Raw genomic sequence first — 19,048 nt, forward strand, 5'->3', positions numbered from 1 at the left:
TGTCTGGACAGCCTTGCCAGGGACACTCATCTAAAAATCTTTAAATATTCCTGCATAGTGAGAAGGCAAAAGCACAGAGATTGAGGGGAATAAAAAGGTAAATATTCTGAAATTATGGAAAGAAGAGAATAGCTGAATTCAAGAAAAGTATATTTCAAAACCAATAAACCGCTAAACAATGGTTAATATTAGGTGATCCCCCAAATAAATGCATAACAATTAGTGAATGAGTCTTCAATTTTATTACAAAAATGAAGATGATCAGTTTGATCAAAATGAAAGCTTGCTCACAAGTTTACATGAATATTGTACATACAAGTCTCCTAAAACAACATTTTTTATATGATTTTCATTTTTCTTAAAGGGATGCAAACATTCCATTTCCTGACTTGTAATCTCTATTCCAAGACACAGTATTTCTATCGTGTATCTTTTCTGCATTTAGATAGAAATTCACAAGGATAACTGAAACACGCAGACAAAACCTGGTCAAAATTAATTTTTGGTGTTTTTTTGTTTTTTCTTTTTTACAGAGGACGTAAATCTTTAATAACCAGCCCTTACATATTTTCAGAATTTTGTACTACACTGACATGATTTGCAGTCAGTTTTTTTCCTACCCTTAAGGCTACAAAACTCTGTTGCAAATGCATTGCAAAAGAATTCTAGACCACTTAATGCAAAAATCAAAAAATAGTTCTCCAATAAAAAGTAAACTTTATAAATGGTAGGAAATAGTATCTGTGGTTAGCTACTAAGTGATGTTTTCCCTATTACTAAACAAATCATATTTCACAGAAACAGGGAAGACAAGTTACCAAATACCACAAGCTTATGCTATGTTTACATCCCTCATTAAAAAAAAAAATAGTTTCATACTTTCCACACACTCCATTTGACATTTACATTTTCCCATCAAGTTGGAGGGGGAGGATAATACTGTCCATAATTCCAAGGATTCTGGTAATTGTACTGAAAGGAAAAAGCAAACATGTTAGCACATTAGAACAATGGCTGAGTTCATAAAACATAATTAAAGCAGGTATGTGTAAGGAAACAGGCATGTATTCGCTGCTGAAATTCCAAGATTTAACCACAAAATGTAATGTATGATACAAAAGCAAAGTTTTTCTTAATAAGAAAAAAGAAGACTGTCCTAATTTATGCTTTTCTAATAATATCTATGAACAAAAAACTCATTTATAATCATATGAACTTACTTGATACCAGGCACTATAATTATATGCAGCTTGATTTGCCTGTAAATCACCATCAATCATCTGTGCAGACGATGAAGTTGTATCTTCCGTGTGAGCTTTCTTTTCCTCTGGTTCTTCTGATCTAAATAAAAGGTAAAATGGAAATTTAAAAATTACAGATAAGCACTAACAGATAAATGTCATTTGTGCACATCTGTTTTACTGACTTTCTCAACCACTCAGTTGTATATAAATTTTTCAAATCATGAAAGTAAAGTATCTAAATTACAACATAAAGGTAACTTTATTTAAAAATACTTGGCTTTAAAGGCATTTCCACAATGAAATACCTTTTAAGCATCCCTTCATGATTCAATAAAATGAACATACCCATTTTCTGCTTTCCTTTTTAAAGAATCCTGTTCTTTTAGTAGTGTCTGATGTTCATCATAAGCATTCAGAAGCCTGAGAGGGAATTAAAAAATATTCCATTGGAATATACAAAAACCAAAATATTAAAAATTTCAAGTTTTTAACTTATTTCTACTTAGGTAACAAAGGACACTGCAAAGAACATCCTTTGATTTTTAAAAATTAAAAAAAAAATTAAGCCAGTAGGCAAACCTGCGCAGAGATACCTTTTTGACATTTCCTTTGGGAAACCACACTGACTGCCTGTACTTTTCTTCTCACTCTATGTATTTCAAGATAACAGGCCTGACTAATTACATTATACTCTTGACCAATGATTGGTTTAGGGATGAGAATGACCCAAACCAGGAGTCCCAGAATTTTTGATGTACTGGAGAAGTGACTGTTTTCTGTACTACAGTTCACTAAAGCTGATGGGATGCTGACCAAGAGCTACCTGTGATTATCACCTCTAATACATGGGGAGAACCTGCCTGAGAATCTAAGACACAACTAAGACAAGGACCTTGACGTCAGTGCAACGTGACCTGACAGTTTCACAATGTGTATACTTTTGAATCTAATTTAGCAATGTAATTGAAGACACCTGCCACCAGGTAGGATTAAAGTGAATTTAAAATTTGGCCATATGATAAACTGAAATAGAACTAATATAAAGCTACAGTACAATTGGTATCACTGATTAAAAAGATAAGGTTTAATAAAATTCTGATGTGACATATAACTTATATGGAACTTAGAATTTCATAAACAATGTCACTTGAAGCCAAACTGACTTTAAAACTAACGATTTCATTTTCCTTTTTACAATTTTCCTGAAATATGTTTTATAGGCAAAGATGGCCATTTTTATTGCAATTTTTAAAAAATCTTTTTATAAGATAGACTTTTTAAAAAAATAATCATAAACCTGAACACAGATCATTAATATCTATGTAAAAATGACCTTGATACTTTACATGCTTATACAATTTCCATGGGCCTCTTGCATATATACACATTTAATAACATATACAAATAACATTGGTCCCTAAATGTGCAAGGGATTATAAAATTGTTAATACTGATAACTCTCCAGTTTTGAATGTTTACTGAGTATTGAGCACTTTAAATGTACTGATTTCTTTAAGGCCTTTAACAACCTGTAGGTTAGATATGAAACACTATCTCCGTGAGAAATTTTGAAAACTGCAGAATATACAAATCAGTAACAGGGCCAGGATTTTAAGCCTATATTTGTCTGACTTCAACATTATTTTTTTCAAGTATATTTTATTATGCTGTTACAGTTTTCCCAATTTTTTTCACTTTGCCCATCTCTTCCCAGTACTGCCCCCTCCTTCCAGTAACTCCCCCACAACCCTTAGTTCATGTCCATGGGTCATGCAATGTAAGTTCTTTGGCTTCTCCATTTCCTATACTATTCTTAGCCCTGTCTATTTTTGTACCTACCAATTATGCTTCTTAATCCCTCTACCTTTTTGCTTATTCTCCTTCACCCTCTGCTGATAACCCTCCAAATGATCTCCATATCTATGATTGTTTTTCTGTTCTAGTAGTTTGCTTAGTTTTTGTTTTTAGATTCAGTTGCTGATGTACATAATTTTGATTTCCTCTTTTTCTTAAGTCAGTCCCTTTAACATTTCATATACTAAGGACTTGGTGATGATGAACTCCTCTAGCTTTACTTTGTCTGGGAAGCATTTTATCTGCCCCTCCAATTCTAAATGATAGCTTTGCTGGATAAAGTAATCTTGGTTGTAGGTCCTTGCTTTTCATCACTTTGAAAACTTCTTGCCAGTCCCTTCTTGCTTCCAAAGTTTCTTTGGAGAAATCAGCTGATAGTCTTATGGGAACTCCTTTATAGGTAGCTCTCTTGCTTTTCTCTGGATGCTTTTAAGATTCTATTTTTCACCTTTGGCACTTTCATCATGATATGTCTTTGTGTGGTCCTCTTTGGGTCCAACTTTTTTGGAACTAATGTGCTTTCTGGACTTGTATTTTTATTTCCTTTGCCAAATTAGGTTAGTTTTCTTTCATTGTTTTTTCAAGTACTCAATTTCTTGCTCTTCCTCTTCACCTTCTGGCATACCTGTAATTCAGATGTTGGCACTTTTGGAGATGTCCCAGAGTCTTTTTTTTTTTTTTAATCTTTCTCGATTCTGTTCTGGTTGAATGTTTTATTTCTTCGTATGTCCCAAATTGTGGATTTGAGCCCTGGCTTCCTTCCCTTCACTGTTGGTTCCCTGTGCATTTTTCTTTATTTCACTTGGTGTAACCTTCATTTCTTCCCTTGTGCTTCTGCGTAAGTACTCAGTGAGTTCTCTTGAGCATCCTTATCACCAGTGTTTTGAACTCTGCATCTGATAGATTGGTTGTCTCGGTTTCATTTAGTTCTTTTTTGGGGGAGTTTGTTCTGTTCTTTCATTTGTCTCCTCTATTTGGCAGCCTCTCTGTGTCTGTTTCTGTGTATTAGGTAGAGATGCTTTGACTCCTTGTCTTAGCATACCTGTTAAGTTGTATGGGGCAGAGCCTTAAGGTAATCGCCAGGGCTGGGCAACTCGCTTCATCACTTTGTGGCTCAGTATGTGGGGGAGGTATTGGAGAGGGGACAATGCCACTGCCTGTCTGCTGGAGGCTTGCTTGGCACTTGCCCTGTTTCCAGTCCCTTTACCTCCTCCCCACATGAGACTAGCACCCTTCCAGCTATTGCCCTTGGAGTGGTTCCCAGAGTGGGTGGGTTTACATACAGTCTAGGACCATGCAGGCCCTTTAAATGGACTCTCCTAAGAGACTGATAGTTTCTTTCCCTGCCCCAACCCCAACTTGTTTTTACAGTCAGAAGTTATGAGATTTTATTTTCCTGGCACTGGAACACTGGGCTGCACGCTCTGGCCTGGGGTTGGGAAAACTCACTCCGAAGGTGCCCCTCCTGATTTTTATCCATGACATGAATGTGGGACCACCAGTTTTGCCAGCTACTGCCATCTCACCAAGTCCTCTCCGTCTCTGCCCAGGCTTCCTGTCTCTCACCTCCTACCAGTCTGGACGAATATGGTGTCTTTAAGGTTGCCAGACTTCCATACGATTAGATTTTCTGGCAGTTTTGGGTGAAGCATGTTCACCTATGCCTCCATCTTGACTGGAAGTCCCTCAACATTCATTCTTCTCAACTCATTTTACTGCTACCTAAATTTGTAAGTGGCTCGTTTATTTTTCATATTATTCCTTTTTAAAAAATTAAATAACATAGTGCCTGATATTAAAGACCCTCCTTAACTGTATTTGCAAGGGCCTAATAGCATCTTTGTACTGAGCCTCTGATTTGTCTGCATATTATTGCCAAATTAAAGTGTCATTTAATCTCAAACTCTGGTAGCATCCTACTGTCAAGTGTGTAGTGCATGTTCTCTGAACTCAGACTAGTTTTCAGAGCACAGCACATTCATCACTTCCAAAATTCAGATAACCCTCCTATCAAGCAGATGTTGCTTTTATATAAACTTTAACTTCCTTCTACATTTTATCCTCTTAGCTTATCAGTATCTAGTACCTAACTAAATGAAGCTCCCCCCCCATGAAGGAGGTCAAATCCACTCTGATCCCTCATCTTAAGTTATATACCACTTCATACACTTAAGTATTTTCTGTGATCAACACAGCATCCAACTAGACTTAAAGCTACAATTACATGTCCCATTTCTTTTATATACTTTATTCAGCGCAAAATAAACAGAAAGACACTAAATATACAGGACATGAGGTGGTTTAGAGCAGACTGAAGTAAAACCCAGCCACAATGTAATAGCTAAGCAATCTTTGAAAAAATGCCTGATCTCACTTTAAACCTCTTCATCCATTAAAAGAATAGTATCTGTACCTCTCATTAAACTGTTATGTATTTTATGTTAGATAATTCTTATAAAAATTTATTTGAAACCAAGCACATATATACTATTGTATTAAAATATAACTCACATTAAATATTTTTTATTTAAAATTTTACGCAGACTGGAAGAAAGAAGGTGAAAGGATTAGCTAAATAAAATACATGCATGACCCATGGACCCAAATAACAGTATGTTGATGGCTTCCAGGGCGGACATAAATAACAGTATGGTGATTGCACGGTAGGCAGGGGCTGGGTGGAGATGGCAAAAGGGGAAAAAGTAGGGACAATTGTAATAGCATAATAAAAAATAAAGAAAATTTTACTTAGCCATCAAGAATGTATACACAAGGAACCCAATGAACAAGACAGAACCAGAGGTATGGAAATAAGGAACAGACTGACAGGACCAGAGGGGAGGGGTTAGGGTAGAGGGAGTAGGGGGGATAGAAGGGGAAGGGTCTAGTCAAGGAAATAGTATAAATGACTCATGGACATGGTCAACAGGGTGGGGACTGTGGGAGAGGGGGGAGATGGGTGGGACAGGGGAGAGCACTGGGGGAAAAATGGGACAACTGTAATAAAATAAATGAAAAAAGAAAAAAAGTATAGACATACACATAAATACACAGACACAAAAGTAATTCTTATTCTACCAACAGTTTCAATGGAAATCTCCCTAAATTAGATTAGAGAAGGCACATGCCTAACAAGAATAAGAATAGAACTGCAGCAAAGCTCTAATAAATTTCTACTCTTCTATTTTGCAAATTTAAATCTTAAATTTGTCCTTTTCCCAAATCCCCTAGAGTGAACCCTTCTATCACCCTCAATTTTCAGCCTTTTACAATGCACAAAGGTGAGGCCATTAGACATCATCTGTAGAGCCATGTCCATCCTCTTTTCCAATGTGAAATATAATGGCATTCCTATTAGTGGCTTATATACTAAAAGTCTCTGTGTCTCAGGATTCAATCCTTGACCCATTTCCTTTTTAATGGGATTGCTGCTTCCTGCCTTCTCTTATCCACTCATTGTTTAAATTACCATGATAAAAATTTGAAAACAATCTGGAAGGAAATAGACTATATGTCCTACTATTAAGCACATACACATTCGCAAAACTGGATCTACCCCACAAATACCTGAGGAAAAAGTAACCTAGGCAAACATTTTAAATTTAACAATATATTAATTTCTACTAATCATCAAATTCCCAACCAGAATTATCAATACTCATTTACTATTCAAATATAATTAAGATCTTACTTATTAACATCGGAACCAAAATCTTCAAGAAATTCCACTTTTCTCTGAGAAAATGTAATCCTCATTTTAATAGGTAGTGAACCATGTATAGCTTTGTCAAAACAATTTAGTATATTTTCTTCATTTTGTTTGAGATCACCACTGTATTCCATTTCAAGTAAATTGAGGTATAACTTTGTGTTCTCCTGTGTAAAAAGTAGTATAATTAATATTTCTAAGACATTTTGATTAGACCATAAATATTTAAAATGCCCTGATTTTTATATCTCAATGTGAAAAATTCAATACTGAAAATTGTGCCGTATTAAAATGTGGTAATTGTTTTCAGCATACATTGAAACAGGAAAAACTAATTAGCACATTAATGGCATGACATCCTAGTATTGCCCAAACAATATGCAGATTGTTCAATGCCAATAATTAAAACCGTATAGCCTATCTTGAGTTTAATGTGGCTTGACCTACCATAACAAATATAAAGTAAAACATTAAAAATTAATCTCTACATTTCCCAATAAATTCAATTTTACAACTGTAGATAATCATCTTAAACTGCAGCTGGAAGCAAACTGTTATAATGAGACCTGGGATCAGCTAAAAATCGTAAAATGAGGTATTTCCCATATATTGCCTCTCATCAATTGATATATAAAAGGAAATACTCTGGAAAAGGATAATCATCTCACTGCTACATTTGCTATAGTGTAGGAGACTGCCATGCTGTTGTCCCAGGCCCTGTACTCTACTTAAAAACCAAAAACTTGCTATAAATTTTCTAAATGTGGAGAAAACAAGTGTCACAATGTCTGCAGCCTTTTAATTCATAATTTGTAAAACGGCAACATCAGTTTAGAGGGACTGTTGTCCTCATTTAGTAATTAAATATATTACATACAGACCAACTCTTTCATCACAGTTGCCAAAACTGGGGGATGGAAGGGGGAAAACCACTCTTTTTAAGGAAGATAGGGAAAAAAATACATACTTTGTCTCTTTCAATTGCTTCCAAAAGCACCTTTCTTGATTTTGCCAAGTTTTTTTGTATTTTGAAAAGATGTCGGGCTAGTTTGATAGCATAAAACGATGATTCATTATTTGATTTGGCACTCTTAATAGCATCCTGAAGCAAATGTTCAGCCTCTTCCATATTTCCATGTCGTCGTTCTAAACTTACTCTTCTCAAACGAACCATTGCCAGTCCTAGAACACATTCTTCAAATGTTCTCAAGATATTCCTGGCTTCATTAATATTACCTAGAAATAGTAATTAAATGTTTATGCTTTTGTCTAAATTTCTAAAATATCCTTTATGCCAGGTATCACCAAGTAAGAGCCCACAGGCTAAATCCAGCCCACTGCCTCTTTTTAATTTTTTAAAAATGTAACATGCTCATTTGTTCATGTATTGTCTATGGCTGCTTTGGGGACACACTGGCAGTTGTGAGGAAAGAGACCATGTGACCTACAAAACCTGAAATATTTACTATCTGGCCCTTTATAGAAAAATTTTTACCAACCTCTACTTTACACTATCCCTTAAGATTCAATTCCTATTTCTTTATCCAGTGGTAACTTAAAATCCCCCGAATATCAACTGAATTTCCTCATTCTTACCCTGCTGTTCCTCAAAAGCTGCCCAAAGCATATGCACCATGGGTTTCTTTGGGAGATGAATAGTGCAAGCTCTGCTGAAGACATGCCTCACTCCTTCAATGCTATGGTTTTCCATGTACTTGGCATACTATGTACAGAAACAGAGGAAATACTGAATAATTTACAGTTGAGCAAGCCATTAAATATGTGACAGAACGAAAAATTCTATTTTTAAACCCATTCAGCACCTTTATTGAACCACTAGACTAGTTTCTGTAAGGAAGGACGAAGAGAGGCAACGAGGTTGGCATATGCAGCAGTCAAATCTGGTTGCAAGCAGACCATCTCCTAATGCAACAGATATAGTTATATGAACAACATTCAACAGAAGTACAATAAAGGTTAGTCACTAGATCAATGTTTATAATATATTCAAGTTTCAGAGCATATAATTTTCTTACCTTAATCCAAAACTCCTCATAGAGGGCACATGATATGACACATCTTTCAAAGAGAACCACAACTCGTTCATGAGTCCCATTTTCAATTTCAAATTCTAAGTATTCTTTCCAGTTTTTTAGTTGTGCCTTTTCCAATGGTTTCACATGAAAATAAGGTCTTTTAATCTGTAAAGTGACATGGCAATGAAAGTAAACCAATACCAACACCATAATATGCATGAATACAGTAACAATGTTATTTAAAATTTGTAATAGTTAATAAAAAATTTTAATCACCATATTTCATGATAAAAAGCATTTAAAATTAAAATTCATTATGCTTTACTAAGCAAATAGGATGTATTTTCCATTTATTCAGTTATTTTAACAGAACTCCAAAATTTTTTTACATTCAAGAAATCTTATTCACTGTTGAGTATTTTCAAATTAAGCACTTACACCTTAGGAACAGAGAGCAGATCAGTGTTGCCTCTGGGGCTAGGAGTGGGATAGGGCTACTGACAGAAAAGGGGCCAGGGGAACATTTGGAATGGCAGAATTAGTTCTATATCCTCATTTTTGTGGTGACTGCACTGCATACACATTCATAAAAAATCATTTTAATAGCCAGCCACAAAACACCAAAAACAGTTGGCCCTCCACATCTGAGGCTTTGCATCCATAAATTTAACCGAACACAGATTGGAAATACTGTATTAAAAACATCCCCAAAAATCTCAAAAAGCAAAACTTCAATTTACCACACTCCAAGCACTAAGCTGAATCCACATGAAGGAAGTGATGTGTAGGCATACCCTGCTGTACCCTACATACATAGATTATATACATATCCTGTGTCATTTCATATAAGAAACTTGAGCACCCAAGGATTTTGGTCTTGGAACCAATACTCTTAGGATATCGGTACTGTAAACTATGACTTCATTCATATAAAAGGCCAGAAAAGGAAAACCTATAGAAAGAGAAAGTAAATTAGTGGTATCTTATGGCTGGGACTAGGGTCGGGGGAATGTCAAGTAAGTAAGGGAATTGAAGGGTGAGATCTACATGGTCAACAGTTTTTGGAGGTGAAGAAAATGTTCTAAAATTGACGCTAGTGACTGTTGTAGTTATTTGTGAATATTTTATAAACTACTAAATTATATAATCTAAGTAAATTATATATGTGAATTACATCTAAATAAAGCTGTTAAAAACAAATAAAAAATCAGAATTGTGAAAAAACCCTCACTTTACTATATACCTAAAATGGGTGTATTTTGTTGTATATAAAGTATAACTCAGTAACGTTGATTTTAAAAATTGAAAAATTGTGAAAAGCATGGTTTACATTAAAGAGATATCTTGCAATTCAAGTAAGTCTAAATCCAGTAAGATTCTAAAATTGATCATGGAAAATGATAAACTTGGTAGCAACAAACAGGACACGTCTTATTACTTAAATAAGCAAAAATAAAAATATAGACATTATTTGAAACTGAAAATTATTCCAATCTCTATATTTTCAAGTCAATTACAAAATAAAAACACTTACACCTTCTTCAAATGTCCACCTTTTACTAACTTCATGCTCATTATAATTAAACATTTCTTGATGAACTTCAATGATTCTATGCCTCATGTTTTCTATTTCAGTAATTAGCTTGGGAAGAAAAAGAAAACAATTTAAAATCACAAGTTATATACTGAAATTTTAAAATATCACTACTTTTTACTACACACATACTTTAGTCTTGGAATAGTGGTAGATTTTAAACTGTTATCAATTTCATGCAAGTACAATTAACAGTACTAAAATTTATAACAGAATTTCGTTACAAACTATTTCAAGGTGTCTCATAGTAAAATATATTCTCCACTTAAATATCTATGTAAACTATACCAGCTAAAGAATTCCCATTTGCCTTAATCAGAAATTATGAGCTACAAGTCATACCTCACACACTGTTAATGGATACAAAATCTAGTTTCTCAATGGATTTTCTTCAGTATATTTTATTGATTATGCTATTACAGTTGTCCCAAATTTTCCCCCTTTGTCCGCCTTCTGCCCAGTACCTCCACTTCCCTCCAGCAATCTTCCCCACTTAGTTCATGTCCATGGGTCATGCATGTAAGTTCTTCGGCTTCTCCATTTCCTACACTATTCTAAATGTCCCCATTTACTTTGTACCTACCAATTATGCTTCTTAATCCCTGCACCATTTCCCCCGTTCTTCACCTTCCCCCTCCCCACTGACAACACTCCACATGATCTCCATATCTATAATTCGTACCTGTTCTAGTTGTTTGCTTAGTTTTTGTATCTTTTTAGATTCATTTGTTGATAGTTATGAGTTTGTTGTCATTTTACTGTTCATAGTTTTCATCATCTTCTTCTTAAGTGTGTCCCTTTAACGTTTCATATAATAATGGTTTGGTGCTGATGAACTCCTTTAGCTTTACCTTGTCTGGAAGTATTTTATCTGCCCTTCCATTCTAAATAGTAGCTTTGCTGGAGAGTAATCTACTTTGTAGGTCCTTGCTTCTCATCACTTTGAATACTTCTTGCCAGCCTCTTCTTGCCTACAAAGTTTCTTTTAAGAAATCAGCTGATAGTCTTATGGGAACTCCTTTGTAGATAACTCTCTGCCTTCCTCTTGCCACTTTTAAAATTCTCTTTACCTTTAACCTTTGGCATTTTAATTAGGATGTGTCTTGGTGTGGTCCTCTTTGGGTCCAACCTTTTTGGGACTCTGTGCTTCTTGGACTTGAATGTCTATTTCCTTCACCAAATTAGAGAAGTTTTCCTTCATTATTTTTTCAAATAAGTTTTCAATTTCTTGGTCTTCTTCTTCTTCTTCTGGAACACCTATGATTAGGATGTTGGTGTGTTTAAAGTTGCCCCTAGCCCTGGCTGGTGTGGCTCAGTGGATTGAGATTGAGCACCAGCCTGCAAACCAAAAGGTCGCCAGTTCAATTCCCAGTCAGGGCACATGTGTGGGTTGCAGTCCATGTCCCCAGTTATGGGTACACAAGAAGTAAACACACATTGATGTTTCTCTCCGTCTTTCTCCCTCCCTTCCCCTCTCTAAAAATAAATAAAATATTTAAAAGATAAATAAATAAATAAAGTTGTCTTTGAGGTTCCTAATCCCCTCCTCATTTTCCTCAATTCTTCTTTCTTCATTATGTACTGGTCGACTGTTTATTTCTTCCTTATGTTCCAAATCATTGATTTGAACCCTGGCTTCCTTCCCTTCATCACTGGTTTCATGTGAGTTTTGTTTCACTTACTATAGCCTTCACTTCTTCCAGTATGTGTTTGCTGTACTTAATCATGTCTGTTAGGTCTGTGAGCATCATTATCACCAGTGTTTTGAACTCTTCATCTGTTAGGTTGGCTATCTACTCATCACTTACTTCTCTCACAGGAACCTTGATCCGTTCCCTCTTTGGGGCCATACTTCTCTTTCTCCTCAACTTGACAGCCTCCTGTGTTTGCCCCTGTGTCTTAGGTAGAGCTGTCGTATCAGTTACATTGTAAGGGGCGGGGTCTGAGGAATTCGCCAGTGGGGGGGGGCGACCCGTTTCCCCACCTTGTGGCACTCTATGTAGGGGAGGGGTCAGAGACGGAAAAACGCCACTTGCTCAGCACCTGCCCCCGTTCTTGTCACTTTACCCACTTCCCATATGCAACTGGCGCCCCTCTAGCTGTTGCCTTGGTGATGGTTCCCAAAGTGGGTGGGTTTTTGGACATTCTAGGACCAGGGGGACTCTAAACAGACTCTCATGAGAGATGGGCAGTTTCCTCCTCTGCCCCAGCCCCAACTAGTTTTCATAGCCAGAAGCAATGAGGCTCTATCTTCCCAGCGCTGGAAGCAGGAGCTGTGCAGTCTGGCCTGGGACTGGTATCACTCTCCAGGTGTCCCTCCCAGATTTTATGTTTGACTGCTCTTTCTAATTGCCAGCAACAGCTGCCACAGGCACATCCTCTCTTCCCCAGCTCTGCCCCTCCTACCCGTCTGGATGAGTATTGCTTCTTTTTATCTTTCTTTACTGGATTTCCATGCAGCTCGAGTTTCTAGTAGTTCTGGTTGTTTTTTGTTTTGAGGTAGTTGTAATCCTTCTTATGGCTGTGGAAGGAGGCAAAGCATGTCTACTTGCGCCTCCATCTTGGCTAGAAGTCTCAATAGATTTTTAAATCAGTCTAATTACCTTTGCTGGATCAGTTATGTCTTCAATTCCTGATGGCAGATCATCACCAGGAGGACCATCATCACCACTGTGTCCATTTACAGAAGCTAATTCTCTTCGCAGCTGAATAAACTGTTCACCTGTTAGAAGATCTCTAGGCAAGTTATTCTGTACATGCTCTTTAAATCTAAAAGACAAAAAAAAAAAATACATGCTCTGTTAATTCCAACTGCACATTTCTCTTTCAAAGGACCTTTGATATAAGAAAGAAATCACCCCCTGGCTGCTGTGGCTCAGTGGATTGAGCGTCGGCCTGCAAGCCAAGTGTTGCTGGTTCAATTCCCAGTCAGGGCACATAACTAGGTTGCACGTCAGGTCCCCAGTTGGGGGCCGAGTGAGAAGCAACCACACAGTGATGTTTCTCTCCCTCTCTTTCTCCTTTCCCCTCTCTCTAAAAAATAAAAATAAAAAAATAAATAAACAAACAAATAAATTGTTTAAAAAAAGAGAAAGAAATCAAAGCTTACTACTTGACAAAATAGTCTAAGACATTTTCATTTCCTTTCTTCCTTTGCAATAGAATGGAGAAGGCATGGACAGGCATATATTCAAATCCTAGTTCTGTTTATTAGTTATTTGACTTAAGGAAAGATTTCCCCTTCTCTAAATCCTGGTTATTTCATCTTTAAAATGGCACACTCATCTTGCAAAGTTACTGTAAAATTAAGTATAGTTAATCCATATTTAAATTATAAATGATCACCTGTAAATGACTAACAGATGTCTGCATTTTCTTCCACATCTCCCAATTACTCCTGAATCCATGTGTTTGTACCAAACACTACAATAAAATTACCCTAAAGTAATGAACCTCTTACACGCAAAATTAAATGGGCACTTGTTTCATAGTATGTTCAGCCTCCATCCTAATGATGTCTTCAGTACTTAAGGCTGATAACCACATCTTCCTTTAAGAACATTCTGCACCCATGTCTCTGAGTTACCACTTCTTTGGCTTTCCTTTAAGTCTTTGACTGCTCCTTGATCATCTTTTAGGGTTCCTCTTACTCTCTGCCCCTAAATGCTAAGTATTCCCAAGGATTCCACTTTGCATTTTGTTCTCACCTATTTTTATATATTTTTCTAGCCAATCTTATTAATACAGTTTGAAATAATAAGCTTACTATGACTCAGAACTATGACTCAAGCCCAAACTTTTCCTTTAAATTTCATATTAGTACATCCAATTGTCAACACTCTGCACAAAAAATACGGATTAATTTTAAGCAAAGATCATTTTGGAAAAAAATTCTTTTATTCACACAAACTATTTTATATATATACAAATTTTAACCCAAACACCAATTTTAGGAGCTAAATGTCTATACTATCTCAATTTGGAAACTTATTACAAAATGTCTTAAACTAAGTGTCATCTCCATCCATAAATCAACACCCTCAGCATTTCTAATCTTAACAATATTGTCCATGAATCAGTTTCCCAATTTCTTCCACTTAATACCTATATTCTACTGAATACTGAATACCAAGTCCTACTATAAATGCATCTCCATGCCTCGCTCACTTTTTACCTGGATCAGATCTATCTCCCCAGACAAGGGAAACAAAAGAAAATATAAACAACTGGTACTACATCAAACTAAAAATTTCTGCACAGCAATGGAAATCGTCAACAAAATAAAAAGAAAAACCACAGAATGGGAAAATATATTTGCCAATATAATGGGTTAATATCCAAAATTTAAAAAGTACTTATAAAAATCAACACCAAAATAACAACCCACCCAATTAAAAAGTGGGCAAAGGACCTGAATAGACACTTCTCCAAAGAGGACATACAGATGGCCAATAGACATATGAAGATGCTCAATGTCACTAATCACCACAGAAATGCAAATAAAAACCACAATGAAGATACTACTTACACCTGTCAGAATGGCTATCATCAATAAATCAACAAATAGCAAGTGCTGGAAAGGATGTGGACAAAAGGGAACCCTTTTGCACTGCTGGTGGGAATGCAGATTGGTACAGCCACTGGAAAGCAATGTGGAGATACCTCAAAAAAACTAAAAACTGTATCTGCCTTTTGACCCAGTGATCCCATTTCTGGGAATATATTCGAAGGAACCCAAAACACTAATTCGAAAGTACATAAACAGCCCTGTGTTCATTGCATTATTTATAACCGCCAAGATTTGGAAGCAGCCCAAGTGTCCATCAGTAGATGAGTGGATAAACCAACTGTGGGACATTTATAAAATGGAATAATACTACGCAGTGTAAAAAAGTAGAAAATTTTACCTTTTGTGACAGTATGTATGGACCTGGAGAACATTATGCTAAGTGAAATAAGTAGTCAAAGAAAGACAAGTAATGTATGTGGAATCTAATTAACAAACTGAACTAACAAGCAAAATAGAGACAGACTCATAGATAGAGAGCAGGATGACAGCTAAGGGGTGGTGATGGCGGTAGGGGGCGGAGGAATTGAGCAAAAAGGAAAAAGGACTCATGGACATGGACAACAGTGTGGTGACTGCAGGAGGGTGAAGCATATAAGGAGATAAAAGGTAATGGAAAAAATACAATAAAAAAAGATAATACCATATGATTTCATTTATAAGTGGAATCTAAAGAACAATATAAACAAACAAAACAGAAACAGACTCATAGATACAGAGAACAGACTGATGGGTGCCAGAGGGGTTGGGGTTGGGGTAATGGGTGAAAAAGGTTAAGGGACTGAGAGTTATAAAACAGTCATGAAGATGTATAGTACAGCGTAGAAATCAATAAAATTATAATAACTATATATGGTGTCTGGTGGATACAGAAAATATTGGGCTGAATACTGTACTTCGTAAAATTTGTCTAACCACTATGTTTTATACTTAAAACAAATACAAAGTAATATTAAATGTAATCTGTAATTGAAAAAAATTTAATAAATAAAAATAACTTTAAGTAATAAAAAAAAACTATTTTAGTTATTTGTTCAACAAATATTCACCAAACATTTCCATAAGTCAGGTCTTGTGTTAATACTGCCTTACATTAAGTGTCTTCCTTGGTCATTATACCCTAGAAACCTTCTCACCTCATCTATTCAATGAAAAAGAGACAGTATATTAAAATCTATAGCTTCCTCTATATAACTTCTTCTCTCTTAGCAAACTGATCCACAGTACTTTTCAGATGCTTCATAAAGTCGTCTACTTTTTCTTAAAGAAAAATTTAGAAACATTTATTTTAAAAGTACCTCAGTTTACAGGCTCTAACACAATACTGCTTATAAAAATAAAGACAAAATGTAGAAAATATTGCAGTTTAAAGAGTCACATATTTATCAACACAGTCATCATACTTTCTTGTTCAGAAAGACTTTGACTCTATATTAATGGGATACTTTGAGTACATCAGAACTTAGAATGCACACATACAGAATTAGTTGTTTTAATAGTTCTAATTTAAATGAAATAATACCAATTTCAATGGGAAATCATAGTAAGTAATTAAAATGAAATAATTTTGATTGTTTGAATATAGACAGGGCTTATTACATAAAATACATACTTCACTGTTTCAGATATATTACATGAATCACAAGAATATACCTTTAGTACATCATTAAGTTTTAAATAAGCATCTATTATGTGACATATATATTGTTAATTTAGTACCACAAAGAATAATTAAACTTAGATTCTATTTTCTCATTCCCTCATTACTCAACACCTTAGACAAGACAGGATTCCTGTTTTTCCTTATCTATAAAATGTGTGGAGAACCTGTTGTCTAAGAATAGTAAAATTTCTAACCAATTCGTAAGATATGTGGGAAAATATCTAAATTTGAAAGTGTATAAATTGTGATTATTTAGCAAAAAAATATATTCCTCTTTGCATCTCTTAAAATAATATTTCAAGATAATTATAACCTTCAATTTTATGAATTGACTACCTGTGTAATGAGGTATTTTAACTATCTGATTTTCCACCTACCTCTGAAAATGATGGCTATACAGCTGTGTTGGAATACCAAGAATACGATCATATATAGCTGTAACTTCTCTCAGGTTTCCCTGTTCATTCTCCCAGTTAATATACATTTCCCATAGTCTGTCAGATCGGAAATCTGTTCCTGCAGCTAGAACAGCGTGCTCAAAAGTTCTGAAAAATTAAATTACCTTTAAATTATCTTTCCAAGATATACACACTTTTAAAATATTATTTCTGTACTTTGCAATATATACAAATATCAAATCATTAAGTTGTACATTTAAAACTGGTACAAAGTAGTTAACCCTTATCCACAGGGGATTAGTTCCAAGACCCCCTAGTAGATGCTTAAAACCACAGATAGTACTGAGCCTTATCTATAAAGTTCTTTTCTATACATACATACCTCTGATAGTTTAATTTACACATTAGGCACGACAATTATCTAATAATAAAATAAAACAATCATAATAAATTGTAATAAAAGTTATGTGAATGTGGTCTCTCAGCAAACTAGCACAAATTTATTCTTCCTTCTTGATAATGTCATGGATAGAAGATTTGCTCTTACCGTAGATCTTAGCGACCTCAGCATACGACATTTTTTCTTTCTTTATTAAGTCGAGAATTTTCACCTTTTCACTTAAAGGAAGCACTTTATGGCTTCTCCTTGGCATATCTGAATCACCAGAATCACTACTCTTGCGCTTTGGGGCCAATATTAAGTAAAATAAGGGTTACTTGAACGCAAGCACCGCAATACTGCAACAGTCAATCTGATAACCTACACAGCTGCTAAAGGGACTAACAAGCAGGTAGCATATACAGTGTGGATACAATGGACAAAGGAATGATTCCCATTCCATGCACGAAAGAACAGAAAGACAACACTTCATCATGCCACTCAGAACGGCGCACGCTTTAAAATTTATGAATTGTTTATTTCTGGAATTTTCCAATTAATATATTTAGACCGTGGCTGACCACAGAGAACTAAAACTTTGAAAAGTGTAACTGTGGATAAGAGGGCTACTGCTGTAATATAGATCAATTAAAGTTTAATTAAAAGAAAAAGTTGAAAAGATAATGGTAAATTCAAAATGATATTTAACTGTTTCTTATACAGATTAAAAGGCAGAAGGAATAATAAAAAAGTGTATGACAGCTGCTTAAAAAAAGGTGAGGAAACAAAGGGAATAAATGTACTTTCATGTAGTTTTACCTTACATAAATTAAAATGCAAAACATACATACTTAAAACATATATTTGTCAAACTTGAAATGTTTGTTGAATAGATTCATTTAAGGCAGAAGATACAGACAATTATTATTATCACTTTAAGGAATAATTTTCAGGCAAAATAACTCTTCAAAAGGGATCCAGATGCTTTGTAAAGTAATGAGAAGTATACATGCATTTTAAAACTGTCTAAAGTCTCTCCTGATTCTAAAATTCCACAGTTAGCCCTGGCCAGGTAGCTCAGTTGGTTAGAGAACTGTCCCTACACACCAAGGTAAATAGGTCCAATCCCAAGTTAGGGCACATACAAGAATCAACCAATGAATGCATAAATAAGTGAAACAACAAATCGGTTTCTTTCTCTTCTCTAAAATAAACAAACAAACAGTAAATAAACATAAAATTTCAGCCCTGGCCAGTGTGGCTCAGTTGATTGGACGTCATCTCACAAATTGAAAGGTTGAGGGTTTGATTCCTGTACATGTCTGAGCTGCAGATTCAGTCCTGGTTGGGGCACATGCGAAAGGCAACCAATCCATGTTTCTCTCTCCCACTGATGTTTCTCTCCTTTTCTCCCTCCCTTCCCCCTTCTCTAAAATCAATTATGTATGTCCTTAGATGAGGATTAAATAAATTTCCACAATTACAGTTTATTATAAAAACATTTTAAAATATCTAACTCATGTCAAGACACTTCTGTAAACAATTTTAATTATTAGATTTGAAATCCAAATGGGATAAAACATTTAGATATCTATTTTCAAAAT

General features: G+C 35.2%; 1 protein-coding gene and 1 non-coding gene across 3 annotated transcripts in view; both read right to left on the bottom strand.

Annotated features, from left to right (window-relative positions):
* Positions 1–223: 223 nt before the first annotated feature.
* PRPF39 (pre-mRNA processing factor 39) overlaps positions 224–19,048 on the bottom strand; it is a 40,119-nt gene continuing 21,294 nt past the window's right edge. For both annotated transcript variants that reach the window (XM_090270102.1, XM_090270103.1), the window contains exons 5-14: positions 17,045–17,212; positions 13,041–13,206; positions 10,378–10,485; positions 8,844–9,008; positions 8,404–8,530; positions 7,775–8,043; positions 6,790–6,974; positions 1,590–1,664; positions 1,221–1,341; positions 224–972 (exon numbers count right to left, since the gene is read on the bottom strand). In XM_090270102.1, the coding sequence (XP_090126228.1) occupies positions 916–972; positions 1,221–1,341; positions 1,590–1,664; positions 6,790–6,974; positions 7,775–8,043; positions 8,404–8,530; positions 8,844–9,008; positions 10,378–10,485; positions 13,041–13,206; positions 17,045–17,212 (1,441 nt within the window). In that variant the 3' untranslated portion in view covers positions 224–915. The remainder of the gene's footprint in view (positions 973–1,220; positions 1,342–1,589; positions 1,665–6,789; positions 6,975–7,774; positions 8,044–8,403; positions 8,531–8,843; positions 9,009–10,377; positions 10,486–13,040; positions 13,207–17,044; positions 17,213–19,048) is intronic.
* On the bottom strand, positions 7,626–7,711 carry LOC150015796 (small nucleolar RNA SNORD127). The gene has a single exon (XR_016510119.1). It is a non-coding gene; the product is annotated as a small nucleolar RNA SNORD127 (small nucleolar RNA).

This window comes from Furipterus horrens, unplaced genomic scaffold (assembly GCF_987537825.1).
Source record: "Furipterus horrens unplaced genomic scaffold, mFurHor1.1.pri manual_scaffold_3, whole genome shotgun sequence".
NCBI classification, from domain to species: domain Eukaryota; kingdom Metazoa; phylum Chordata; class Mammalia; order Chiroptera; family Furipteridae; genus Furipterus; species Furipterus horrens.